General features: G+C 40.5%; 1 protein-coding gene and 1 long non-coding RNA gene across 4 annotated transcripts in view; one reads left to right on the top strand and one right to left on the bottom strand.

Moving 5' to 3' along the window:
- Positions 1–26,871, top strand: part of SCN8A (sodium voltage-gated channel alpha subunit 8) — a 196,648-nt gene that overhangs the window by 137,808 nt on the left and 31,969 nt on the right. For both annotated transcript variants that reach the window (XM_081592339.1, XM_081592340.1), the window contains 4 exons: positions 9,306–9,438; positions 14,247–14,485; positions 23,779–23,952; positions 25,855–26,211. In XM_081592339.1, the coding sequence (XP_081448465.1) occupies positions 9,306–9,438; positions 14,247–14,485; positions 23,779–23,952; positions 25,855–26,211 (903 nt within the window). The remainder of the gene's footprint in view (positions 1–9,305; positions 9,439–14,246; positions 14,486–23,778; positions 23,953–25,854; positions 26,212–26,871) is intronic.
- On the bottom strand, positions 1,934–12,583 carry LOC145546205 (uncharacterized). Of its 2 annotated transcripts, XR_014082655.1 has the most exons (5): positions 12,476–12,583; positions 11,711–11,921; positions 11,494–11,608; positions 7,959–8,039; positions 1,934–2,030 (listed from the first exon to the last, which is right to left on the bottom strand). It is a non-coding gene; the product is annotated as an uncharacterized LOC145546205 (long non-coding RNA). The 2 variants fall into 2 exon arrangements; XR_014082656.1 differs by lacking the exon at positions 1,934–2,030 and having other exon boundaries at positions 7,837–8,039.

Raw genomic sequence — 26,871 nt, 5'->3', positions numbered from 1 at the left:
AGCTACGGATTCGGAGAAGGCAATGGCAACCCACTCCAGTACTCTTGCCTGGAAAATCCCATGGATGGAGGAGCCTGGTAGGCTGCAGTCTATGGGGTTGCTCAGAGTCGGACATGACTGAGCGACTTCACTTTCACTTTTCCCTTTCATGCATTGGAAAAGGAAATGGCAACCCACTCCAGTGTCCTTGCCTGGAGAATCCCAGGGACGGGGGAGCCTGGTGGGCTGCCGTCTATGGGGTCGCACAGAGTCGGACACGACTGAAGCAGTTTAGCAGCAGCAGCAGCAGCAGCAGGTACAGATTAACTTGTCTTCACCTGAACCATCAGAGTTCTTCCAGTTACGTACTCATGCTTTATGGACTGATATATAGGAACCATTGATAGTCCACGATTGGTCTCACACAGCATGAGTGCTTGAGCTATGCCACATATGTAGTTTTTATTTAGGCTCAAATGAAGGAATACAATATTCTTACTGAAAAAAAGACATCCAGACATCACCTCATTAGAATCTCATTAAAATTATTTCACATCTTCATTCATTATTCAGTTGTGGTTGTGTGGTGATGATTTCTTGATAGTTTGAGAATGTTTGCTTTTGCTTTTTGCTGAAACAGAGGATAAGAGGACTTTTCCCATGTCTTTGGCTCTGAGCTGGAGAGTCATTGCTCTTCACTTGTAAAGGAAGCGGGTGCTCCTGACTATCCAAAATATACGTGACTCAGAAGCCGTGTTGCAGATGTAGAAGTATTATCTCATTTCATGCTCACAGCACCTGCCCTCTGAGTTAGATCCTACTACTGTGTGCATTTTACGAGGAGGAAACCAAGGCTTAGAGAAATAAAGTCACTTGTCCAAGATTGCACAGTAAGCAGTATAGTTAAGATTTGAATCCAGACAATCTAACTACACGGTGTTAACCACTAGCCATTATGCTATGCTAACTTTGAAGCCTGGGTTCTTCATGATCCTGAAAAATTAGCATCTCTAAGCCCATATCCTTATCTGTAAAAAAAAAGTGAGATAAAAGGACCTTTATTAGACAGCTATTTGAAGATTAAATGTAATAACATTTATAAAATGTGAAGCATATTACTTGGCCCATTCTTGGTATTCAGAAATCCAATTTCTATTCCTTCCTGTGTTCATTTTTGGTCTTTTTAACTGGAAAAGTAGACAGTGGGATTTCTGCTGAATTGCTTGACTTGGAGAGAGTCAGATTTCTTCTAAGATTCTAAAAATCCTTTGAGAAGGGGAAATTTTTGTACAGTTGTTTTGAAGCAGAATACATACCACAAAATTTTAGCAGGCTTGAACTGGAGATAAATGACTAAATTCTAAGGCTCCTTCTAAAATGCTCTAAATTTTAGTCCCAAGAAAGGTGACTGGCTGATAAATTTCCAGTTATGTATTTCCATGTGAAATCAGTTTAGAATCAATAACAAGTTGAGATTCCTTGGGTAGATCTGTGGAAATGTGGTCAAAACCTGACATCGGCAGATATGGTAGAATATCTCTTTGAGAAGGGCAGCTACAATTTAGGAGGTTGGAAGTCCGTGGCTAAATGCTTAATAAACTTTGCACTTGAGTTAAGAGAAATGGAACAAATTTGTACTGGGTTTAAAGTAATTAAGGTTCTCAATTGCTTCCTCTATTACTCCTTAGGGGCTGAATTTTTAAAAGGCAGAGGCTCCTGACTTTTAAAAGTTGTTTGTTTTTCTCCTCTCTCCCCAACAAAATGAAACAAAAATACACACCTTCATCTGCCTCCCACCCCAAAATGACCTAAAAATAATCAGGCACAGGAGAAAATGAGTATGTGATCTTTCCTCTAGTCCCTGGGTCTCAGCACTCTTGGAGGAAGACGCCTTCACAGCTCCTCCCAGGTGATGAGAATTGGGCAGCTGAACCAATAGCAGAGACATACTCACTGAATCCTAAGCAGGTTCTAGATGGAAGGTGACGATGAAGCTGCTGTACCTGGGGAAAAGTCTGCTCCAGCTTTTCTTCCCTTCAATTGGCCATAGTCTGACACAAGAAACAACAGCCAACATTACTGTTAGGGAAGTAAAATGGTGCAGATACTTAGAAAGACAGTTTGGCAGCTCCTCCAAAAGGTAAACATAGAGTTACCATATGACCCAGGAATTCTACTCCTAGATGTATACCCAGGAAAATTTCAAACGTGTTCACACAAAAATTTATACATAAGTATTCTTTAAAATCTTTGTTCATAATAGCCAAAAAGTAGAAACAGTTCAAGTACCTACTAGATGATGAATGGCAAACAAAATGTGATACAATGGAATCCCTATAATGGAATCTCATTCAGCCCACATGAATTGATACACTCTACAGTATGAATAAACCTTGAAAAATTATGCTAGGTGAGAGGAGCTAGGCACATACCATATTATTCCATTTATGTGAAATGTCTGGAAAAGGCAGATCCATACAGACAGAAAGCAGATTGTTGGTTCCTAGAGGCTGGATTGGGATTGACTGCTGACAGGTGTTGTTCTTTCATATAATGAAAATGTCCTGGTATTAAATAGTAGTAACAGCCGTGTGAGTCCACCCGTGTGTGCTGAGTCTCCTCAGTCGTGTTTGACTCTTTGCGACCTTATGAACTGTAGCCCATCAGGCTCCCCTATCCATGAAATTCTCCAGGCAGTAATACTGGAGTGAGTTGCTATGCCCTCCTCCAGGGAACCTTCCCGACCCAGGAATCGAACCCATATCTCTTATGTCTCCTGCATTGGCAGACAGGTTCTTTACCCTAGCGCCACCTGGGAACCCCATCTGCATTGTAAAATATACTAAAAGCTACTGAGTCATATACTTTATAATGGTTCAAATGGTGAGTTTTATGTTATATACATTTTATCTCAATTTTTTCTAATTGGGAAAAAAAAAAAACAGAAACACTGGCCAAGTATCTGGACTTTCAGTCCCAGCTTTCATAACCTCACCTAGGGAGGAGGGACTGCTGGAGGTACCCACCCATCTTGGTATATCCTATGTACCCTGATTTCAGTGGATTAAATTTTCTTAGTAGTAGAGATGCATTTTTCTCTGGATACCATCTTAGCTTCCGACTGGTGCTTAGCACTCTTAAAAGAGTAGTGTTCCTCATAGGCTTTTTTAGATTATGTCATTTTAGGCAGTTAACAGTGATGAATATGTTTGCTCTGTCTCTCCATTAATCAGTCTGATCTGCTGAGTACTGAGAAATGCATACACAAATGGACAGTGAACAGACTATATATAAAAATAGAATTTTCATCTGCACCTTGCCCAGGGTCTATTTATCTACAGTAATTAACCTATTTGTCTACAATAAACAGGGGCTTCCCAGGTGGCACAGTGCTTAAGAATCTGCCTGCCAATGCAAGGGATGCAGGAGACACCGGTAGGATCCCTGGGTCGGGAAGATCCCCTGGAGGAGGAAATGGCAACCCACTCGAGTATTCTTACCTGGAGAGTTCCGTTGACAAAGGAGTTGGAGGGCCATAGTCCACGAAGTCTCAAAGAGGCATACACGACACACACTACAATAAATAACCAAGAAACCAGCCTGCTATAAACCAAACTTTAAGAAAGCCAGATTGCTATCTCTGGTGACAGTCCAGGGAGCTAAACAGTAACTTCTGTGACAATCAGCCCAAAGCAGCCAGGGCTCGATTACTAGATTAATGACTGACAACTTCCCTAATTTTTGTCCCTGTTTCCAATTTAGGACTGCCCAGAGAAAGCCAAATAGGGACCCCTAGCCAACCATGTAGGCTGCCTTGCTGCTACTTAGCTTGCCTGCAGCTTCCCACCAGCAGCCTTGAATTAGGCACACCTAAAGCCTTTGGTTTTTTCCTACTCCTATTCAAGACTTTGCTACTCTTCTGCCTGCCTTTGAATTTCCGCCAAAACATGCATGATGTGACTTGACTCCCTCACTACATCAAACTCAGAATAAATAGCCTTTGATTTTCTTATTTAGTTGATCTTTGTTTATTTCCGCAATACAGATAACATCTTATACAAATTTATGCACTCTGCATTCCATCTTCCTTCTCAAAGGAATTCCACTACATAATCAGTATTTCTGTAGCACATTGGGTAATTGGCACCCAAGAATTACCAAAGATGTAGGTAAAAGGGAGGTGGAGGAGGTACTCTCTGATCAGTTGAGAATTGTTCCAGATACTCCTCTTTACCATAAAACTCTCCCAAAAAGTACACTCATACCTCTTTCTAGTCAAGCTCTCTTCCCCCAAACCACCATTTCTGATTTGTATCATCACAGGTTAGTTTTCTTGCATTTTTGCAGGCCTGTTATGGGAATGCAATATGTAGCTTTTATTTGCCTTGTTTCACTCAACAGAATGTTTGGATGTACATTCATGTTGTTTTGTGTATCAGTAGTTCATTCTTTGTTGTTGATGAGTGGTATTTTATTGTATAAATACACCCCAATTTGTTTATCCGTTTTCCTGTTGTTGGACATTCAGATTACTTCCAGTTTGTGGTAGTATGACTAGCTGAGAGCATTTTTATGCAGCTCTTTTTGTAGATAAGTGTTTTTGTCTATATTGAATAAATACCTCAGAATGAAATTCCTGGGTCATATGGTAAATATATGTTTAACTTTATTTATATTAGAAACTACCAAACAAGTGTTCCAAAATAGTTATACCATTTTTTGTACTCCCACCAACAATGTGTTAGAGTTCCAGTTGCTCCATATTCCTAGCCCATAATTAGTGTTGATTTTAGAATTTTAGTGGATATAAAATGTTATTATGATTTTTAAAATTATTTATTTATTTTTGACTGTGCTGGGTCTTTGTTGCTACACACAGGCTTTCTTTAGTTGTGACGAGTGGTGGCTTCTCTTGTTGCAGTGCATGGTCTCTAGGCATGTGGACTTCAGTAGTTGTGTCACATGGGCTCAGTAGTTGCAGCTCATAGGCTTAGCTTTTCTGCAGCATGTGGGATCTTCCTGGACCAGGGATCGAACCCGTGTTCCCTGCATTAGCAGGCAGATTCTTAATCACTGGACCACCAGGGAAGTCCCTTTTTAAAACTTTATTTATTTATTTATTATGATTTTAATTTACATTTCTTTGATGAAAATGATGAGGTTATCTCTTCATATGCTTATTGGCTTCACATTTATCTTTTCTTGTTAATTATTTATTCAGATCTTTTGCCCATTTTCAACTGCACTGTTTATCTTTTGTGGATTTTTTTAGTTTTTTGTATGTTGGGGATGCAGGACCTTTATTAGGTAGGTAAATTTTTAATTTTAACGAAGTGCAGTGTATCAGTTTTATTCTACGATTTTTTTTTGCATCCTATCCAAGAAATCTTTGTTGATCCCCAATATCATGAAGATGTTTTTCTTCTATAAGCTGACTTTTACATTTTGGTCTTCAATTCAACTCAAATTAATTAATTTCAAGTTACTATTGATACTGTTGTAAAAGGTATAATTAAAATTTGTATTTTCAATTATTTCTTTCCAGAATATAGAGATACAGTTGATTTTTGCATATTGACCTTACATCTCATGACCTTGATAAATTAGTGTATTGGTTCTATTAGCCTTGGAGGGTTTTTTGTTTTAGGGGTTTGGTTTTTGGGTTTGTTTGTTTGTTAAATTCCATAGATTTTCCTACCTGCACAATATTTTCTGTGAATAGAAGCAACTGCAATCTTTATGCTTTTAATTTATTTTTCTTGCTTTATTGCACTAGCTAAGACTTTAGATACAAAATTGAATAGAATTGATAAAAGCATACATCCTTCCTTGTTTCCAGTATTAGAGGAAAAGTATTTAATGTTTTACTGAGAAGTGTAATGTTGGCTATAATTTCATAAATGTTGTTTGTCAGATTGGAACTGCTACATTGTTATTCATGGCTTGCTAAGAAATTTTATTTTTATGCAGAAGTGTTGAATTTTGTTAAGTGTTCTTTTTTCTGCATCAGTAAGATGATCATATGGTTTTTCTCCTTTATTCTGTTAATGTGATGAATAACACTGACTTTTCCTAGTATTGAGTTAACTTTGCTTTCCTGGAATAAGCCCTGATGGTCATTATATAGTATCCTTTGTATATATTGCTGGATTCTATTTATTCATATTTGTTAAGAATTTCACATTTTGGTTTATGGGAGATTTTGGTCTCTAATTCTCTTTTCTTGTAATGTTCTTGTCAGATTTAATATCAGGATTATGTGAGCTTTATAAAACAAGTTGACAAGCATTCTCTTAACCTTTGTTTTCTGAAAGAATTTGTGTAAAATTGGTATTATTTCTTCCATCCGTAACATTTGATGGAATTCACTTGTGGAGGCCTGTCTGGGTCTAGAGTTCTCTTAGTGATAAGATTTTTTATTATTATTTTGTAAATTAATATGGGCTATTTAGATTTTCTATTTCTTCTTATGTCAGTTTTTAAAAGTTGTGTTTGGATTTCATTTAAGATGAAAGAGCATAAAATTGTTCATAATGTATCCTTTTTATTTTAATAATTCCTATAGGATTTGTAGTAATATCCCCTTTTTTCATCCCTAAAGATTATAATTTGCGTTTCTCTATTTTTTTCTTGATCAGTCTTGCCAGGGGAATCATCAGTTTTATTAATCTTTTTAAAGAACCAATATTTGACCTTTTTTTAATTGTCTGTTGTTTGTCCATTTATTAATTCATTGATTTCCATTCTTACTGTTATTTCCTTTCATCTACTAACCTAGATGAAAGGTAAATAAGATGAAACCCTACTTACCTAGGGTTTAATTTGATCTTCTTTTACTAGTTTCTTAAGGTGGAAACTTAGAGCATTGATTTTATATCTTTTTTATTTTTTAATATAAATATTTAAAGCTGAAAATTTTTCTCTTAACAGTTTCATTAACTTTATCCCATAAATCTTGATGTATTATGTTTTCATTATCATCAATTAAAACATTTTTTTAGTTTCCCTGTGATCATCTCTTTGATTCATGGATCTTTAGAAGACTGTTGTTTAATTTGCAAATATGTGGGGATTTTTCTGGATATCTTATTGTTACCAAGATTTTTGGTGGAGCCATTTATTTGGATCTATGCTAAATACTCTTGCCTTTGTAAAAAAATAATGAAAGAATTTCTCTTTTGACCCTCTAAAGTTTCTTAAATATGGGCTTTGAGGTGTTCGTTTCTTGACATCTTCTTTCATTTGTTTCTTTTTTGAAACTTAAGTGATGTACAGTATGTATTATAGTTCTATAACACATTATGGATTATGGGACAAATTTTAATATTTCGAAGTTGTCTCCACATAGTCCTGCTGTAGTTTACTTTTATTTTACATAGAAAGATATAAATAATACTTGTCCCATCTTAATATTAAGTTTAGAGATTAATTTTTCTTTAATTTTTGTGGATATTTTTAACCCAAGCTAAAAATTGTTTTCTTTTGGATAGGTATCAACAAATGATAACCTAATAATTTGACCCAGGTCTTTTTAGATAGCATTTTCACTGTTTGTTTTTTAGAGTTGGTGTTATTAAAGTCTGAAGAATTTATATATTCTCATATCCAGTGTGCCCAGAAAACAGTAAGCTGCATTAGTACTAAAGCCATATTAAATGCAGTTTCATCACCTTTGATGAACCAGCCAGTCCACTAGATATTACAGTACCTTGGAGGTCAGCATTATGAAATCTATCTACTGTAGATTTGCACAAAGGCAGTTCAGTAAAAATCTAGAGTCAATAGATGTTAGAAATAAGAATGTCCATTGTATTGGGACTTTCTGTGTTCATTTTTAGATGATTATCACTCTTAAAATGTGGTAGTTTAATCTCATTTATTAAGTGTCATGAATATCAGGTTGGGAATTGTAGCAAAAAGTGATTTCTCAAAGAAATATACATTATCATGAACTGAGGTAATAGTTAAGTCATTCTTACAAATGCAGATGTTTGAATAGTGTTACATGTAGGAATTCCCAAGGAGACCAGTTCTTTTTCTTTTCCATTTCTTCTGTAGCTCTGCCAAACAAACAAAATAGAACAAATAAAACCCTAAGGTGAACCAAATCTCTGAATCTGAAACTGTCTGATAAAATACTACAATGGGATAAATATAAAGTATAGTCTGCCAGGAGCTTTCTTCAGTATGGTTCTTAAAATCTAAATATATATAAGAATAAAAAGACTTTCTGATGTAGCTCTCCAAAGACACTTGTTTTCTTTTCAGAACACTCTGGCACTGATTAGACAAATACTTCTCTAGCTTCATACAAACACATGTCTTCCCTGTCCTGTGAGGGACGGTGACTGTCTCTGCCCTCTTACCTTCACATGGAAGGAGCCCCTGGGTTTATATGGATGACATGTTACAGTGGACAACATGGTTACTAGAAAGTTGGGTTTTAAGCCACCCTATTAAGCCTAATCTGATGTAGTATATTCAGGTTGGCACAAAGAACGCAAGCGAGAGACATTAAGAAACCCTTTGCTGTAATCTGCTGTACCAGCATTGCCCAGGGTGGAGTGTGTGGAAAATACTTTAGCAGTCTGATGGTATTTTCTGCCCTTTTTATTTGGTTGGGAATCTGAACATAGCAGGTTAACTCATAAAATAAAAATGTAAAAAGGCAAGGTACACCTATATGAGGCAATGTCTTTCATTAAGATAGCAAAACCTACCATACTTGTTTATAGTGGCTTGGAGGATATTTGGGATAGACCTTCAACTTGCTAATGTTCAGTGAGGCCCAGGTTTGACATTTGAAAGTGACAGTCTGGTAGAGTGATGGTGTTCCTATACGTGGAGGAGACAACATCTGTAATATTCAGTGTGCTCAGGGACTTGGCCCTTCATGAAATTTCAAGTACAGGTGAATTTGACTTATTTTACCATATGGTCCAATTCTACCCAAATGCTGTGGGTAAGAGATGAGGGCAGGAAAACCTCAGGGTCTACTTCTGATGGCATTGCCCCAGGGAATCTGGTCTTTCTACTCCAGGCTTAGATTGAGCAGGTGAAGTATGTGGGTCCCAGCCAGGCTCTTGAGTTCATTGTAGATTTTATACACACCTAAACAACTTGGTCTTGTCATCTCTGGAACTAAGGATGACCTATGGCCAATTTGTTTCATTCTACCTCTTGAAGTGAATAGGACTGTAGGATTAGAATAAAAAGATCTAATGAAGAGCATATGTTCTTGCTCCTCTGGACTATGTCCAGTAAGGCATAGCCTTAACATTTATAAGACTTCACTCACCCAACTTCCTGTTTGTTTGTTTTTTCAGGCTACAACTGAGGTGGAAATTAAGAAGAAAGGCCCTGGATCTCTCTTAGTTTCTATGGACCAACTGGCTTCCTATGGACGAAAGGACAGGATCAACAGTATATTGAGCGTTGTTACAAATACACTGGTAGAAGGTATGTGCCCTGTGATGTTGGTCCAAGCTGCTGGGATATAAATATGTAGTGTGCGTAATATGAATATAGTCCCTTGGTCTGAGTTTTGCTTGCAAAAACTGTCTCTGAGCTTTAGGAATAGAGTCTGTTGGTTATAGAAACCAGCATCCCAAATCTGCGTGCAGAGAATCCAGTAAGGACTTCAAAGCTGCTGCCAGCACTGTGCACAGATAGGTAAGAAGTACAAAGGAATAACGTAAGAATGAGCCAGAGGATTTTGGGAAGGCTCTGTAATCATCACAGGTGAGGAACAAGTGAGATGATGTGAGACAGAGGGGAGCGTAGACTGAAGAACTGTCATGATATAAAATGACAGAGCCCCCTCATGCCCCCGACCACCAGACGTACCTTCCCCTTTTCCTTTTTAGCTACTTACAAAGCTTTTGGTTTTCCCTTAAGGACAAATGCACTGTGCATTTTAATTATACCTAATTCTGCCTCTCTTTAAACACCCCCACATATCCATAAATACACTGGGCATGTGGACAGGTAAGCCAAAACCCCTCTTACGTCGACACTCGGTGCCCCGGGGAAGAGCGGCCACTGTTGAACCATAGCGTGTCTGCAGCAGTGTGGCTGTCAGAGCCTGGCTCCATATCAGGGGCTCCTCCACACCACAGCCTGACTTACTGAGAGGCAACTGAGCATTTCCCATTACCCCGAAGTCCCCCAGCACAGGTCCCCTTTCAGTCCGATCATGGTCTGTATGCCAGTCTCTTCGGGATTTCTTTGGTGGTAGATTCAGTGACTAGATTTTTTTCTCACAGGATTCTGGTTGACTCCAAATGCTGCTTCTTCATTTGATTCATGTTAATTTAGCTGATTTGTCACTTGATAGACCCACACTGTTCCTGACTGCGGTTCATCAGAGTCCACACTCCCAGGCTACCCCATAATACTTAGAGCCCCTGAGATAAGGAGACTCAAATTATTCTGGTGTTCCTGGAACAAGTTTTTTTTTTTTAGTCATTTAAGTGAAATACCACTTCTGGTCTGTGCATGTTTGGGGGAGGGTATGTGGGTGGGTGTGTTGGACAGGAGCAGGCATCTGTGGTGCAAGGAGAATCCCTAGAAACGAACCTCAAGCTCCACTGGACTGCTCACATCTGCACACGTAGGCAAGGAGTTAGACTAAATCCAGACTGGTCTTGAGAGTGTATCAAGTAAAAGGAACACTGAACTAACTGCTTTCAGCTCCTGATTTCTTTAATTCTCGTTGAGGTCATTGTCTGATAGAACATCTTTAAACTTTATACTTTGAGATAACAGGTAAATAATTGCAAATCATAAGAATTCCAAGATAAGATATATTATTAATAGCTTAAGAACCTTGGCTAATTTTATTCTTCATTTGGAGAGCAAGATAAGGTTTCTCTGACTATCTATGGCAGTTGAGAAAGAAAAGCTAACAACCTCCACCAGGCATATTTTACTCCTGGTAAAAACATCAGAGCAGGATAACTATCCATGCAGTACAACAGTGATTTATTGATTACCTCAGGGGCCTAGCACAGGGTGTGGCAAAAACTGATGCTCAAAAGATGTGTACTGAACTGAATTTTGTTGTGCTTGAAACTGGGGAGGAGCACTGGGGCTGCAGGAGTCCTTTTGGGGGCCTTAGGGCCTGTGCCACCTTTCCCTCCCATCCCCTCTGCTAGTATTTGATTTTCTTTGCTAAAGCTGATGAGACAGAGCTGCTGTAAGCAAAGAACAGTGGTTGGCTGGAGCTGAACCATGTGAGAAAGAATTAATGGACATTAAGAAAGATCCATTCCTATTTAACCAGCGCTCCCTCTGTATTTCGTGATTGCTGCAACAAGGAAAGCCAGCATTGAATGAATAATTGTTTCTTCTTTTCAGGCCTTCAGTTAGGAAACTGACATCATTTTAGTCCAAAGAAGCAGACCTCTTATCTAATGATTTAGAAACCACAGTGGAGAATTCCAGAATACTGTAAATAATGGGATAATCCTGCCTGCTCTATCTCCCCCCCTATCCTATTGCAAACATGCTCACCAGGATCCAGTAAACTCAGTGGAATTCACTGTCAGCAGAGCCATAACTTTGGGGGATAACAAGGCATGGGATATTGACGGAGAGTGATACAGTCTTACTTCTCAAAGCAGTAGAGCTGCGGGAGAGAGTTGAAGTAAGAATGAGGAAGCAGTGATGGTGCTTAGCATTATTGATTCTCAGGTTAAGCAGTTTCAAAAGTGTCAGTGCAATTGCTTACCTGGTATCTGCCTTTCCAACTGTGGCTGTCAGCTCTGTGAGGGTGGCGACTCTTGTTCACCAGATGTATTCCCAGTGAAGTGAGCTGGGAGAGGCCCTTGCCTCCAGAAACAGCCTGGTCTGCTGAGGCTGCCATCTTGGAGGAATCCTGAGGCCTCTCTCTACAAACAGTCCCCGGTGCCCTCGAGATTGAGAAGACTACAGTCACCTCTCTGAAAATGTTCAGGAACAAACTAAGAGAAGCTCCACAAACTTTTGGACATCTCTCCCCATAGGTTAACACATTTCCCCAGACCACATTCTTCCACCGTTCCAGGCATGTGGGGCCAATAACAGTTTGCAGAGTTGTGAGTCTCTTCGTAAACCCCCTTATTCGCCTAGTCGATCTTTTCTAGCTCCTAGAGCTCCACAGCTTTACTTAGTCTCTGTGAAACAGAAAAGATTATCCTGAGGATCTTCCCATCTCTGTAAATGGGGGGAGGAGATGCCTAGTATCCCTTTCTGGTGCCCCATAGGGTAAGGAAGCCCTTTGCTGTCTGGGGAGGACTTGGAGCCTAGTTCATTGTAAAACATTACAATTGTATCAACTGTTAGAAACGTGAACAGTCACCACTTCAACCTCCACGTGCCCGTGGACAGCAGACATTTGGAGAAAGGAGGAGATTAAAAAAAGGAACGGAACCAAATTTCCAAATATGTACTATAAGAATTTATGGAAATAAGAGAACCTTTTCAATTTTCTTTTTTGGGAGAAAACTAAATTTACCTTGGGAAGGGAGGGAGTTCTGTGAGGAAGAAGCCAAAGCAAATTTTCTTCACAGACTTCCTTTCCCACGCAGACTCCCACGTGGCGCTTACTGTGGCCCTTAAATCTGAAAAACCAAGGCAACCTATTTTCTTAGCAACCAAGGAGCCAATCAGAAGCCCAACCAAAGCACCCCATCTAAAATAAAGCCATCACCATGGGCACCATCCAGCTGGTTGGAAAGGGGGGGAAGTAGACTGATACAAAGCAGCCATCTTGTTCTTGGTGAAATGTTGGGAAATTTTTTTCTGTTCCCCGAATGATATGATTTCATTAGTGGATTTGAGTAGGGCCAGGGCAGTAGGTGACACAGTTGTATCCAACCCCACAAAACCAAGACCTGGACTCTAAGGATTGTCATGCTGCTAAGTTTTCAGAGTTATACCTCTTAAAGAACATCCTTCCAGATCAAGGTTCTTGAACTTTAGTGATGCTATCTATTATATTTTATGTTTAATTTGAAGGGATCTCACACCTAGATTGTTGTAGCGGAATGGCTGTCTGTGTTTGATCATCCTTTCCCATCCTCGCTTTGTAAAACTACCTTTGAGCTCATTGCATCCAGTGACTCTCAGTCTGGTTTTATCAGAGTTCTAGGACCCTGAGGCAGTACCTCATGGAAGGAAGACTTGGATTACACTGAACTCCAAGCTCCTCTTCCTGCCTCAGCTAGAGCAGCTCCTGGTTTGTCTGTTTTATGTATTGGAGGTCAAACAAGAACTTGTTTGAAAAAACGGGTTCTGCTTTTAAAAGAGTAACAGACTAAAGAGGCAGAGAGGAGAAGACAAAAGAAGAGAGTAAGAAAAAGGAAAAAAGAAAGAGGTCAAGGGAAGGGAAGAGGAAGAAGATAGAGAAGGGAAGAGTGAGAGTGGGGATGGGTGAAAGAGCAAGAGAAGGAGAGAGAGGAGAGATGACAAAGAGGAGGGAAGGAGCAGAGAGGAACGGACATGGTTTCTGCTCCTGACGGCACTGCGAACTCCTGCATCGTCAAGAGCAGAAGAGAGAGTCCACATGGTGGCTTGATGGACGATGCAGATTCTGCTGTAAAGAAAATGTATAACAGTAGCAAATACTTCCATAGCACTTGCTATACACTAAGGTGTTCTGAGGTACTTTATATGTATTTTAGCTCATTTAATTCCCACAGAAAATTGAAGTAATTTACTCAAGGCCCACAGTTAGCAATTATCTGAGCTGATTGCACCCACATATGTCTGGCTTCAGTGTTCTGCTTCTCTGATAATAGTTTAATGATACAATGTGTATCCACCGTTTCTTGAGGAGTTACCTTATGCCAGGCCCTGTGCTGTCTGTTGTCAGCCGCTTAGTGTGTAAGTGATGGAGGAGAAGTAAGGACTCCTTTAGTCCTTTAGCCTAAAAGTCAGTGCCCTTTCAGATGAGGCAACAGAGGCGTAGAGAAGTCAGCACTACCTTGCCAGAGATCATACAGTTTGTGCATGTTAAAGGCAGTTGAACCAGGGCTGCCATGCTCCCCAAAAGGGTGTGTTGAGTTTTGTTTATAACTAGATCATTGTTAACAGGGACGTGACCTGGCGCTGATCATGCCTCCTTTTTGCCTTCAAGAGAAGGAAAACTGAGGGAAACTCTCAGGAGAGTCAGCACTCCCTGGCCACCTTCCTTCTCGTGTCAGTAACAGTGAGACCAGCCAAGCCTAACCCTTTCATTTCCTTCCCAAGACTGAGGGGCTCCCTTTGCTCTTGACTCACTACAGAGCTGGAAGAGTCTCAGAGGAAGTGCCCGCCATGCTGGTATAAGTTTGCCAACACTTTCCTCATCTGGGAGTGTCACCCCTACTGGATAAAGCTGAAGGAGATTGTGAACTTGATTGTTATGGACCCTTTCGTGGACCTGGCCATCACCATCTGCATCGTCCTGAACACCCTGTTTATGGCAATGGAGCACCATCCTATGACGCCACAGTTTGAACACGTCTTGGCTGTAGGAAATCTGGTAAGATGGAGCACAGCCTCCGGATTTCACCATCTGAACAGGTTTTGCCTGTGGGTAATATTTTTTTTCTGATACTGAGAGCTGGAGTTTAGTCAAAAAGAAAGTAATAGTTAATTGGAAGACAAATGCTCCCACATATGCCACAGCCCCAGCCGCTTCTGCTAGCTCTTGTGATCCCTTGGCTGTTTTCTCTTTCTGCAGAACTTTGAAGACGTCATTTAGGAGCTCTTGGCAGGCAACCAAACCTGGTGACAGAATGGGAGGCATGGTGCAGTGGGTTGGTTTCAGCAATCTCAGCCAAGAACTTGTGGATGTCTTTCTCTTTCTGCTTCTCACTTTAATTCTGTGTGACTCCAGCAAATCACTACCCCTTTCACCTTCAGTAATAACCACCACAAAATAGGGGAGGTCTTTTAGTGTGTTACATGTAATGATAAATTTTCCCACACTGTCAGATCTTCATTATTCATATAGGGACTATCTACAGGAAATTTTAAATTCTATGCTGGTCTCCCCACCCAGTCCAACTTCTGAGCTATCATCCAGTTTCTAACCATTAGTTGATCTGTGCCAAATTTATTTTAATGTTGGCTCAAGTCATAAATTTAATTTATATTATTTAGACGATAAGTATGCAGTTTTTTAAAAAAGATTGTACAGTGTATTCAGAAGTCAAGTAGTTGTGATTTGGGGATTATCTTTAGTATAAAAATCAGGAGTTGATTAAATTTTGATAGTAAAAAATTAGTTGGAAAGAATCCTCTAGGTCATCTGGCCTCATTATTCCTTAGAAATTGCACCATAGGCATACCATTCTAGTCGTTACCATGTAATTTGTGCATGATCACTGCCTGGTAATTGTTTTTCTCTTTCTGTCATACACACACAGAGTTTCTGCCTTAAGTCTTAATACTCTATCAGTGTGTTATAATAGTGATATCATCTTGACTTCTAATTCTGAAAACACATGGCAAAAGGGATCCCTTATCTGGTTAGTTGTCATAGCTGATTGTATTCCCTAGTACATATCCAAGATGCTGCTATAATCTTTCCGACCTCCATGTCTGAGTCAGTGATGTACTTCCAGCCCGCCACTGTGATGGGCAGTTCCATGAAACAGTCTTGAAACAGGACACCCCCATAGACTATCCAGGAAATCTGTTAAACTGCTCTGAAAGGTGCCTGAGGGTCAGCTCGCTATATGATTGACTGACCTCCGGGGCTTGGCCATCAGGCAGCATTTTTGAGCCAATCAACAACATCATATAGATATACTCTTTATGTTATTGCCCAATGGTTATGTAATGAGAAATATTACTTGATCAGCTTTGTTGTTGATAGTGGTGGTATATTTTCTACAGTTTTTTTTTTCTAAAGTCTTTACTTTTACTTGCTTTTGGCAGAATCAGTCCTTGATTTTCAAGGGATTTTGAGAGGCCTTTTCACATACTACCAACAGAATTGCCTCAGACTGGGCCAGCAAATAACATCATTTTTTCCTTCTTTAAAACCTACAGATTTAGGGTCACACCGAAATTAGAGTCGTGAGCATTCAGACAGCTTTGTTCAGAATCATCAATGAAGGAAAGGGAGAAAGAAGAAGGTCAGCAGCTGATGTTCAGGGAGCCAAGCCAACCAGTCCAAGCTCTAAAATGGGAAAGCACTCCAGGGGCAGAGTCTTCAAGGGAGAAGTAATATACAAGGAGCAGTGGGGGCAGAGAGCAGTGAATGGTCCAGGATACTCTGGACTCAGGGAGGGAGAGATATCAGGAGGGTACCTAGACTGGGGGCATTGGGTAACTGAGGAGAAAATGGGGATGACTGAGCAAGGAACTTGGTGGAGTTTAAAATCAGGAGCTCTGTTTTGGACATATTCAGTCAGTTCAGTCACTCAGTTGTGTCCGACTCTTTGCGACCCCATGAACCACAGCACACGAGGCCTCCCTGTCCATCACCGACTCCCAGAGTTTACCCCAACTCATGTCCATCGAGTTGGTGATGCCATCCAACCATCTCATCCTCTATCGTCCCCTTCTTCTCCTGCCCTCAATCTTTCCCAGCATCAGGGTCTTTTCCAATGAGTCAGCTCTTCGCATCAGGTGGCCAGAGTATTGGAGTTTCAGCTTCAACATCAGTCCTTCCAATGAACACCCAGGACTGATCTCCTTTAGGATGGACTGGTTGGTTGGATCTCCTTGCAGTCCAAGGGACTCTCAAGAGTCTTCTCCAACACCACAGTTCAAAAGCATCAATTCTTCGGCACTCAGCTTTCTTTATAGTCCAACTCTCACATCCATACATGACTACTGGAAAAACCATAGCCTTAACTAGACAGACCTTTGTTGACAAAGTAATGTCTCTGCTTTTTAATATGCTGTCTAGGTTGGTCATAACTTTCCTTCCAAGGAGTAAGCATCTTTTAATTTCATGGCTGCAATCACCATCTGCAGTGATTTTGGAGCCCAAAAAAATAAAGTCAACCACTGTTTCCACTGTTTCCCCATCTATTTCCCATGAAGTGATGGGACCAGATGCCATGATCTTAGTTTTCTGAATGTTGAGCTTTACGCCAACTTTTTCACTCTCCACTTTCACTTTCATCAAGAGGCTCTTTAGTTCTTCTTCACTTTCTGCCATAAGAGTGGTATTATCTGCATACCTGAGATTATTGATATTTCTCCTGGCAATCTTGATTCCAGCTTGTGCTTCATCAGCCCAGCGTTTCTCATGATGTACTCTGTATATAAGTTAAATAAGCAGGGTGACAATATACAGCCTTGACGTACTCCTTTTCCTATTTGGAACCAGTCTGTTGTCCCATGTCCAGTTCTAACTGTTGCTTCCTGACCTGCATACAAGTTTCTCAAGAGACAGGTCAGGTCGTCTGGTATTCCCATCTCTTTCAGAATTTTCCACAGTTTATTGTGATCCACACAGTCAATGGCTTTGGCATAGTCAATAAAGCAGAAATAGATGTTTTTCTGGAACTCTCTTGCTTTTTCGATGATCCAGCAGATATTGGCAATTTGATCACTGGTTCCTCTGCCTTTTCTAAAACCAGCTTGGACATCTGGAAGTTCACAGTTCATGTATTGCTGAAGCCTGGCTTGGAGAATTTTGAGCATTACTTTACTAGTTTGGACATATTAGCTGTGAATAAGCCATTGATTTCTGTCCAGAAATGTTTTGCATCTATAAAATGAGAGTAATACCATGTCATCAGTATTTGAGAGGATCAAACAAGAACCTGTACAGAAGTTTTGGAAATAGTGAAAAGTACTGTTCATACCTAGGAACTGTGTAAGTGTAGTTCAGTAGGAGAATTTTCAAAGACTTGGAGATGTGGATACAGCCTTTGACTGCACCTGAGAGTAAGAGAACAACAACAACAAAAAGATGGATGAATTAGCTCATGAAATAGACTAGACCTTCTCTTGTGGTTGGACAGAGAGGCTTTTTCCACAGCTGGGACAGTGAATTGGGTTGTGTTTGTACACAGATGTACACTGTTGTGTTTGTCGTTGGATGTTTTTGAGGGAAGATAAGAACAGTATTCTATAAATTAGCAATCCCTGTCTCTTCCAGCCTGTTCGTAGTAGGAGGAAGCATAAAGATAGTTCCATCCAGCCCCTGTGTTTATAGAGGGAATTGAAGCCACGGAAGCTTTTGTATTGTTTAGTAGATAAATGTAATCATTCTTTTCCTGCCTTTTTGTTGTTGTTGTTTTGGTAACCATTTGAACACAATAGTGAGTTTATAAGGTAGTTTTTTAAACAGTCTCAGTCTTCCAGAAAAGTTTCAGGTGCAGTGTAAAAAGCTATCTTTTGAGAGTAAGTTGCTGATGTAGCCTGTCCATCCCTGAATACTATAATGTGTGGGGTTTTTTTTAATTATTTATTTATTTTTATTTATTTATCTGTTGTGTATTTGGCTGGGCCAGGTCTTAGTTGCAGCACCCAAGATCGTCAGTCTGTGTTGCAGCATACGGGATCTTTTTTTTTTTTTTCTTCAGTTGAGGCATGTGGGGCCTAGTTCCCTGACCAGGGGTCAAACCTGGGCCCCCTGCACTGGGAGCACAGAGTCTTAGCCACTGGACTAGTGGGGAAGTCCCTGTAGTGTACATTTTTATAAACAAGTACATTCTCCTACAGAACCATGATATATAACTGCCAAAATGAGGAAATCACCATGTACATTACCATCAAATTCTCAGGCCCATTCAAATTTTGCTGGTAAGCCCAATAATGTCTTTATACCAAAAAAAAATAACATTCCAGAGTTACTCTTGAGTTTAGTTATCATATCTCTTTAACCTTCTTCACCCTGAGAGAGCTCCTCAGTCTTTCTCTAACTTCTATGACCTTGATACCTGTGAAGATGACTGTCCAGTTATTTTGTAGAATTCCCTCAATCTGGCTTTGTCTGATGCCTCCTCCTGATTAGACTCAGGTCATGCATTTGGCAAGACTGTGGCCCAGGTGAGGCTGTTGTTTTCTCATTGCGTCTACCAGGTGGCACATGATTTCCAGGTGTCTCATTTCTGCCCATGGTCCCTTGGTCACTTGATTGAGGAGGTTCTGCCCGTCTTCTCCCATGTACAGTTACTCTTTTTCTGTTTATAATTAGTAAGTGTTCATGAGAAAGACACTTTGAGACTATCTAAATTTCCTGCTTTTCATTAAACTTTTGATTTATTCCTTTATTATATCTGTATGGACTCCCAGTTTTCAGTTTTATTCAATGGGTTTTAATCTATTATTATCCTGTACGTAGATGTTTAAACCATTCCTGATTTGGCAGTGGGAGTCCCTTCAAGGTAGCTTTCATGTCCTTTCAACATGTCCTCATTGCCTCCTTGTTTTCTCAGAAATATTCCAGGCTAACTTTATATATTTTTTTCCTGTCTCAGGCCTGGAATCTGCCATTTCTCAAGCAGCTCTGATTGTTTTAGTGGAAATTGACATTTAGAAGTCAACATCTGTTGGAGCAATACACACAGCTGGGCCCTCTCTGTACGGGGCTCACCACTTACTCTAACCTAGCATACAGGACTCATTCTATTTTTCTTCTTTCTGTGTTTATAACCCCTTCTCCAACAAAAAGAAGCCTGGTTGCCACTATCCTTAGTATATTATTTCATTAAGAAAAAGCCACTGTTAGCTCTTGCAACATGGGGTCCCCTCCCCCTGGTCAGACCCTCAGTCCCCGTGCCAGGCCCTCCAGCATCGCCATCCAAGTGTCCTCTGCTTGGACCCCTCCTCACACTTCTCAGGCCCCATCCTCCCTGGCCAGGCGGCCCCCACACAGCCTTATTTCCCCTGCCCCACTTAAACTCAGACACCTCAGAGTGGGCCTTCCCCTGCAAGGACTCCTCCTCACCCCAGCCCAGGCTTCCACACCCAGAAGCTGTCTACATCCTGCTTGGGCTCGGACACCCCACGCCGGGGCACCATTCCTTGCCCTGCTCAGGCGCTGCCTGTCCGCTCTGTGCTGCCCGTCTGCAGGGACACTTCCCACCCCCCCACCGCACCCCCCCACACACACGCACTCACTCACTCCCAGGCTGTCCTTCCACCCAGTTCTCCTCGCCCAGCTCTGTAGCTGGCTGCAGACACTCACACACGATTACACACACACATACATGCTGTCCTTCCTCCCCAGAAGTTCTTCTCACTCAGCACTCACACTCACACTCACACACACACACACACACACCTCTGTGGCTGGCTCTAGATTCCAGGCCACATCCCCCTCAGCTTGCTTGGCCTCGCACTCTTCACTGGGCCACCTCTCTGAATGGCTGGATGCCATCTTCAACCCACTCGGGCTCTGACACCCCTCACCAGGCTAGCCTCCCCCTGGGGATCCCGTGTCCACCTGCTTAAGCGCTCACCCTCTCTGCCAGGTCTCCCACCCACTCCATGGGGGATGCCCTCCCATCGCCCTTAGGTTTCAATACCCTGTGCTAGGTAGCTATGAAACACAAATACTCTCCTTATCCTGCTCAGACACGGGACTGTCCCCCCAGAGTGGACACTCTCCTTGGCTTGCATCGGCTCTGACAGCCCACACTAAGCCGCTCTCCTGCACAGATGTCCTGCTTGGGCCCCAGCACCTGACACCAAGCCCCCCTCCATGTGGACAGGGCTTTAGGACCGAATCTTTTGAGGGGAAGGCATATGGAAGGAAGGGCAAAAGGGTAACCTGACACGTACGTTTAATTTCTGAGATTCTGAGAAAAAAAGGAAAAACAAGAAGTTGTTTTTTCCTCCTTCACCAAATACACGTGAAAGTTATGGTTTCTGAACTACAGCTTAAACTAAGTTTTCAGCCGAAAGGAATCCTTTTCATATTGTCATTTTTCTTCCTCCTCTGTGTCCCTGTAGTCCCTTATGTATACCTCTTTTTAAAGGGAAAGAGGACTCCATGCCCCTTGGAAGGGTCTTAGGGACCCCAGGGATCCCCAGCTATACCTATAGCAGCTGCACTAGAACATAAATTCTGAGGTGAATATTGGATGACATTCACAAGAGTGACATTTATATACAGTTGTTGATGGCATCAAAGGGATAGCCTTGAATCTGCTCTTCTCCATTTTTCAAAAAAGTAATTCCTTCATACAGCCACCAGCTACAAATTTATATTTATCCAAACAAGGGCAGCCCATGAAGGCATGAAGCAACATGCCTCTGTCACAGGCATTTCTTTTTTTTTTTTTAATATTTATTTATTTATTTGGCTGTGTCAGATCTTAGTTGCAGCACGCAGGGTATCTTTTTTCTTTTTTTAGTTGTGGCATACAGAATCTAGTTCACTGCCTGACTAAAGGATTGTACCAGAGCTCCCTGCATTGGGAGTGTAAAGTCTTAGCCACAGAACCACCAGGGAAGTCCCTATCATAGGTGTTTCTACCAGGCATCTGGAGGCCCAGCTTCCCATTAAAAGGCAGCACCACAGAACTGCATCTTCTCTCAGGAACCAGAATTCCCACAGGATAGCTCTTCTGAGGTTCGTAACCCTGTGCTGTTACTGAGCACTTTCTGTGTGTTCACCAGAACCAACGGGACAACAGATTCAGTTTCTACTTAGTGTGCGTTAAGTGGGTTAATGTTTCTAAGCAGAGAAACCTTTGATGGGCTGACGCTAAGGGCAAAATGTGTGTCAAGAGTTGATTTGATTAGCCACCCCTACTTGACTGACCTCATAAACAGTGATATTCCATCTGTACACACTTAGCTTGCACTATGAACTTTTGATTTAAGTTAACCAGATCTCTTCAGGGAGTATTTTCTTTCAATTTTAGAATACTGCATCTTCAGTTTAAAAAAGTGCATGTGAGTGTGCTCAGTCGTTCAACTGTGTGCAACTCTTTGCAACCCTATGGACTGTATCCCACCAGGCTCCTCTGTCCATGGGATTCTCCAGGCAAGAATACTGGAATGGGTTGCCATTTCCTTCTCCAAGGGATTTTTTCCAACCCAGGGATTGAACCTGCGTTTCTTGCATTGGCGGGCAGGTTCTTTACCACTGAGCCACCTGAGAAGTGAAAGTCACTCAGTCATGTCTGACTCTTTGTGACCCCATGGACTATACAGTCCATGGAATTCTCTAGGCCAAAATACTGGAGTGAGTAGCCTTTCCCTCCTGCAGGGGATCTTCCCAACCCAGGGATCGAACCCAAGTCTTCCGCATCGCAGGCGGATTCTTTACCAGCTGAGCCACAAGAGAAGCCCAAGAATACTGGAGTGGGTAGCCTATCCCTTCTCTAGTGGATCTTCCCAACCCAGGATGGGGGAAGCTTAGAAATGTATATGGAAACCAAAAATTTCCAAACCACTTATCCATTTTGTTTTATTTTCATCAAGTCATTCTGTTTTGTTTTTGCTATACATTAATTCAGTGTATTTCCAAACAACAAGTATAATCTAAGTATTTTTCACTATTTTTAATTCTGACCTCAGACCATATCTCTGAAGTTTTTCTCAAGCCCCTTCATATGTAAACTTGCTAACCAAGTGGTTACAATTATTAACTTATTATGAATTTTAAATCTGATGCATATAAAGTCCTCTCCTCTAAAAACAGGATATTCAGTAATAGTCAGATATTACATGGTTAGCCTAGAATGAGAGTATTGATCTTGTCAAAACTGGTGTTCATGGGATTTTGCTTTCTGCCTACATGTTATGTTACTAAGGCCCTCAGGATACAGAAGGCATTGGGGAAACACACGGTGCTCTGAAAGGCAGAAAGGTGGGAGTGAGTCAGGTAACAGAGAGACCAAATCATTCTCGTACCCAATAAGCTCCAAATCTAGAACAATGATTACGTCCTTGATTATTATATTGAAAAAATCAAAAGGAAGCACCAGAGTCTCCAACAATGAGAAAATTCTTTGAGGATGTATTTACCCAATAGAATATTATACAAGCAATGAAAGTGGGAAGTAGGAAGACTGTGTTGCAATATGAATGGAGTCATGATAAGTGAAAAATATGTGTTAAGTGAAAAGAGTCATGATAAATCAAGATAAGTGAAAAACCAAGATATTATGTAGTCTGTGGTTTTAAACTCTGACAAAATATTTTTAAGCATTTGAAAAAAAAGGAGTACATTAAAATAATTGTATGCAAGGCAGTGAGACTATTTCTCTAATATTTTGCACGCTTTAAGCAATGTTCTGTTGCTTTCACCATTTAAAATAAGAAGCTCTGCAGTATATGTCTGCATTCAAAAAGACACATAATGTTAAATCAGGAATAATGCTGTATTTTTCTAATATAATTAGAACAAAGTGAGTGATTTTTTTTTTTTTTTTTTTTTGGTCAATATCCCAGTGTTGTTGCCTGGAGAACCCCAGGGATGGTGGAGCCTGGTGGGCTGCCATCTGTGGGGTCGCACAGAGTCAGACATGACTCAAGCGACTTAGCAGCAGCAGCAGCAGCAGCAGCAAATGTGGCATACACATTCAAATGACTGCTGACTCTTTAGGAGTCACCTGTGTGATATTCCTGATTGCTTAGAATAATTTTTTAACTGCCCTCTTGAGCAATATGAATTGGGTAGTTCTGGCAACAAAGATGGGAACATTTCCTCTTCATTCAAGAGGAAAATAAGACTTTCCTGCATCGTGTGGAGTTGTCAGGGGACATCCAGGTATTGATGTCCTCAGAGGCAGAATTTAGTGAAGGCTGATGCTTGTGGCTTCTTGGACATGCCATATTCAAAGATAATGACAGAGGCATTTTCTTTCTATTATTTCTTTTTCTTACCCCTGCCTTCCCTCTCTTTAGGTTTTCACTGGAATTTTCACAGCGGAAATGTTCCTGAAGCTCATAGCCATGGATCCCTACTATTATTTCCAAGAAGGTTGGAACATTTTTGATGGATTTATTGTCTCCCTCAGTTTAATGGAACTGAGTCTAGCAGACGTGGAGGGGCTTTCGGTGCTGCGATCTTTCCGATTGGTATTCCATATTTCTCCAATTTCTTTTTTACATTTCCTGTCTTGTAGCTACTAGGAAGTATTTTGTATAAGTTAATCTGATGATTTTACAAAATTCTTAGCTGTATCCTGCTCCCAGTTTCAGTTGACTGTTTATTGGTTTATCAACTAAAATATTGAAAAACTTTTCTGCTAATTACCTAATATAGAAAGTAGTTTTTTTTAAATCAGTCAATAAACATAAATCAATTTTATGAAGTTCCTCAGAAAATAGTGGTTAATCTAAAAGATGAAGAAGGATTCACAAGAGCTATTCTGAGGTCTGATTTGAATTTGCTGGTGAGCCCATTTCTTTATCTGAACATCTCCCTGAAATGGCAAAAATTTCTCCCTTTTCCAAAGATGGCTCATTTCTTCTATCATGGTGACCCCTTCCAGAAAATGAGAATAAAATAATGTTTTTTAAAGTTATATTGAAATTAGTTGTTGAACACAGATCTTTAGCTAAGAAGGATTTTTTTTTAATGTATTTGAAGAAATTAGTGTTCAAATTACTAAAATGCCTCTGAAAGTATTAATAGTTAACAGTATCCTCAGAATAGCTTCCTATGAAACATGGGCATGAGTGATGTCCTGATTGAGTTCCTTGAGAAGCTGAGTTACCTTGAGGGTATCCCACTCAGACAGAGCATCAGAAATGGCTCAGATTTGTTTCTCTTACTGGGAAAATACCTAAGCACTCACAACTGAAAGGATTTAAGGATATTCAGCTTATCTAAGAAAGAATTGGATTAGAGTGAAACTGTTTGTAAAACAGAAATCTCATTCAATCCAAGTCACAAATAACATCTGTCACATTTCTGAAACCTCTGCTTACTGGTCTTTGGTTAGGATCCAGCCAACAGTAGACTTTTTGAGAGTAGTTCTTGTTATTTAGAAGATAAGACGAAGAATTAAGTGATAGAAGCGTTATCACTAATACTCTGAATAAATTAACAGCCAGTCAGAATGGTGAAAAACTGTGAGAGACCCAGATTACATACAGAGCATCACCTGGTAAATCTTGAACTCGCAGATTAAACTCAAATTTTCAGTAGGGGAAAAAATGTCCAAATCAACATGATTGCCTTCTACCAGAATTCCTGTTACATCCTATTACACGTACTACTACATGTGTAGTTATTCACTTAAGGCATATGATGGTGATCTCTCTTCATGGGCTTTATTCATAATTCTCAGCTGGTTAGCCAAGACCTTATAATCATTCATCACACAGTACAGAAATTTTCTGATTAACAGATACCAGAAGTTCTGTCCTCTGAATTAATATTAGTGTAGTCCCTTTTCATAAGGTTTTTGGTATATTGGAACTGCCCCTTGGAAACTGTGCTTTTCCTCCCAGTTAGTCCAAGCATATCACAAAGTTTCGTATCAGCTATTTCATATCACCTATTTATTGGCAGGCAAAAAGAGAGATATGTAGAATCTTTAAATTCTTGCTTTTTTAAAGACACAGATGATTTATTCTCACTGTCCTTACCAAGTTGATCTTTTGGTTCACTACAAATCACATTTTCCTTAATGTGACTGCTGAGAAGTCAAGGGAAAATCAGTAGGAAAATGATATGTTCATGTATAGATTTTTAAAAGGTGGATTGACCTAGAGACTAATTCAGGAGCTAGAAAAAGTATTCTTGGTTCTTAGTTCTAAATCTTTCACTTATTTTGCAGTTAATTAGTTTTCCTTCATCTGTGCCTCAGTTTCTCTCAGTTTTAAGATACTGTTAGAAAACCCTGAGAATTTTCCAAGGGTGCTCAGTAAATGTAATGATCTTACTAATTTTGTATGTTTTTATTGTAGCCATGTGATAAGAATAAATTAATTGAATTTCATTTGGGTTTTGTTTGGGTTTCTTTTCCGTAGCTCCGAGTCTTCAAATTGGCCAAATCCTGGCCCACCCTGAACATGCTGATCAAGATTATTGGAAATTCAGTGGGTGCCCTGGGCAACCTGACCCTTGTGCTGGCCATTATTGTCTTCATCTTTGCTGTGGTGGGGATGCAGCTCTTTGGAAAGAGCTACAAAGAATGTGTCTGCAAGATCAACCAGGACTGTGAACTCCCTCGCTGGCACATGCATGACTTTTTCCATTCTTTCCTCATTGTCTTTCGAGTGTTGTGCGGGGAGTGGATCGAGACCATGTGGGACTGCATGGAGGTGGCTGGCCAGGCCATGTGCCTCATTGTCTTCATGATGGTCATGGTCATTGGCAACTTGGTGGTTAGTACTTACTTGTACATCTTTTTGTTCTTTGCTCTGAACATTTTACCCTTGACCCAGAAGCCCCGTCTACTTAGTCCTTCCATGTCTGTGTTGGTCTTTATTCTTTCTTGGCCCAAGAACCTTAAGGTACAAAGGAAAAGAGACTGCTGTTTTCAGAGGCCTACTGAGTCATGAGCCTCACAACCTGTCAACCTTTTCATAATTGTGGAAACAAAATTCAGCAAAGTTAAGGCACTTTTCCAAAGTCCCACAGCTAATAAACGTCAGGGCTTGTATTAGATCCTTGACTTCAAAGTCTGTGGTCTTTCTACTATTAAAAAAAACCTCAGAACTTCTCAGCCTGATCTTTTGGGCTGGATAATTATTTGTTGTGGAACTGTCCTGTGTATTGTAAGGTGTTTGCAGTATCCCTGACATCTACTCTTTACTGGCCAGTAGTGACCCCCAGCCCAAGTTGTGAAAACTAAAGATGTCTCCAGACATTACCAACTGTCCTCAGGGGGCAAAATTACCCTCCTTTGAGAACCATGGATCTAAGCCATCCTAGGATTTCATCTGATGTTTATAAATTTCAAATCACTTCCTTGCTTCACTCTGTCTACCTGCTGTCTCTTGCCTCTGTAGATAGAATGTTCACCAACAGAAATTAACACCTTG

Source organism: Giraffa tippelskirchi, chromosome 4 (genome assembly GCF_054371585.1).
Source record: "Giraffa tippelskirchi isolate mGirTip1 chromosome 4, T2T-mGirTip1v1.2.pri, whole genome shotgun sequence".
NCBI classification, from domain to species: domain Eukaryota; kingdom Metazoa; phylum Chordata; class Mammalia; order Artiodactyla; family Giraffidae; genus Giraffa; species Giraffa tippelskirchi.
The sequence above is the reverse complement of the archived record's forward strand: the minus strand, read 5'-3'. Positions and strand labels throughout refer to the sequence as shown.